Genomic DNA, 1,522 nt, shown 5'->3' on the forward strand with positions numbered 1-1,522 from the left:
TTTCAAAAACAAGTTTTCAAAAAAATATTTTTTTAACTAAATTTTTAATAATGATATGATTTTTAATAATATGATTTACTATAACTATGATTTATAATAATAATGGGAGGTTTAATTGCTACATTGCCAATGAAATACATACCATTGAAACATTAACAAAACACAAAATTAGCATTATTTTTTTATGAAGTTATTTTTAAATATATGTGAATCTAAAGATGACTCGAAAGCCATAATGTTTAAATTTAATTTAATTTATATAATTTAAATAAATTTTATTCATTAATTTATATTACGCCCTGAGATCCGTCTGACTCTCATCAGTTCTTTTTATGTAATTATTGACTTTTATTTTTATTCTGTTTTTATTTTAAATTCTTACTTATTTTTCATTGCAAAAGTTTTTGCATGCAATTTTAAGCCCAATTTAAAAACATACTGTAAAATATGGAACAAATATTCTAGGATTTTGCAAGCTGCTAGATTGAAACTGGTTAAACCTCCTACATGTAAATCTCCACATACCATTATTTATGTTAACCGCATTATCAATATAAAGCCAATGACCCTGGCAATCGCTTGGATGAAGAATGTCTGTAGATTACAATATATTGATTCTTTCCATTATTGAAAACTATTGATATGTCACACTTAATTCGATAAAGAGCAACATATTGTAATGACACACAATAAATGTCAATAGAGAACATGTCATTGATCCGGCAATATAACGGATATGATTTATCACGTAATTTACTAATAATTTGTAATCTAATAATTTGCTAAACACATCTAAGTTCATGTTCATATATTATCTTTCAAAGATAATTATAGTCTTCTTAATAACTTAAATCTCAAATAGGATTTTATATTGCTTATGTAAATATATACGTATTTTTTTATTCTATAAAATAATTTGCTTTTGTAATATCATTTTATTGTGCATTTAAAAATTGTTGCTAATTCATATAAAAGTAATATCATATAAAAGTTATATTTCCCACTTTGTTAATGAGATAATGAGAAAAGAAGAGAAAAATGATAAATGGAGTCAATAACTTAATCTTCTTATATCAGTGCAAGACATGAGTTAACACAAAGTACGATTATATAATCTCAATGTCAGTTTATTATAATGGAATTAGTTATTTTAATGGAACAGTATATTTGCATTAAAATAATAGTTTATATTATAATTTTTTTCTCCAATTATACATTTTTCATTGTTTTTCTATTATTGCAGAGCATCGCAAACGTTATGAAAGATGCCTCATACTTATCCAGGTGGGGTCTTAACGTACTGATCCGTCAGACGGACACTAAGCCCCTTGTTCAAATGACCGCACATGAATTCATGTTTGGTTACCAATCCACTCTCGTCACTCTTGGCAATCATTTAATGCCCTCCTGGATTAAGTTCGATAAGTTGGGATTAATCGATAGGGTAAGGAATAAGCAACAATTTCTGAAATATATGAGATAGATACAGTTGAGACCATATATAAATAAATAATTATAATAA

The 1,522-nt window shown here is 25.9% G+C and overlaps 1 protein-coding gene across 4 annotated transcripts in view; it reads left to right on the top strand.

Annotated features, from left to right (window-relative positions):
- Positions 1 to 1,522, top strand: part of LOC108691650 (scavenger receptor class B member 1-like) — a 28,871-nt gene that overhangs the window by 24,307 nt on the left and 3,042 nt on the right. For 3 of the 4 annotated variants that reach the window (XM_018199501.1, XM_018199502.1, XM_018199505.1), the window contains one exon: positions 1,244 to 1,444. The exons of the other annotated variant lie outside the window; for it this stretch is intronic. In XM_018199501.1, coding sequence (XP_018054990.1) covers positions 1,244 to 1,444 — 201 coding nt within the window. The remainder of the gene's footprint in view (positions 1 to 1,243; positions 1,445 to 1,522) is intronic. 4 annotated transcript variants of the gene reach the window in all.

The sequence above is a fragment of the Atta colombica genome, unplaced genomic scaffold (assembly GCF_001594045.1).
Source record: "Atta colombica isolate Treedump-2 unplaced genomic scaffold, Acol1.0 scaffold49, whole genome shotgun sequence".
NCBI lineage: Eukaryota > Metazoa > Arthropoda > Insecta > Hymenoptera > Formicidae > Atta > Atta colombica.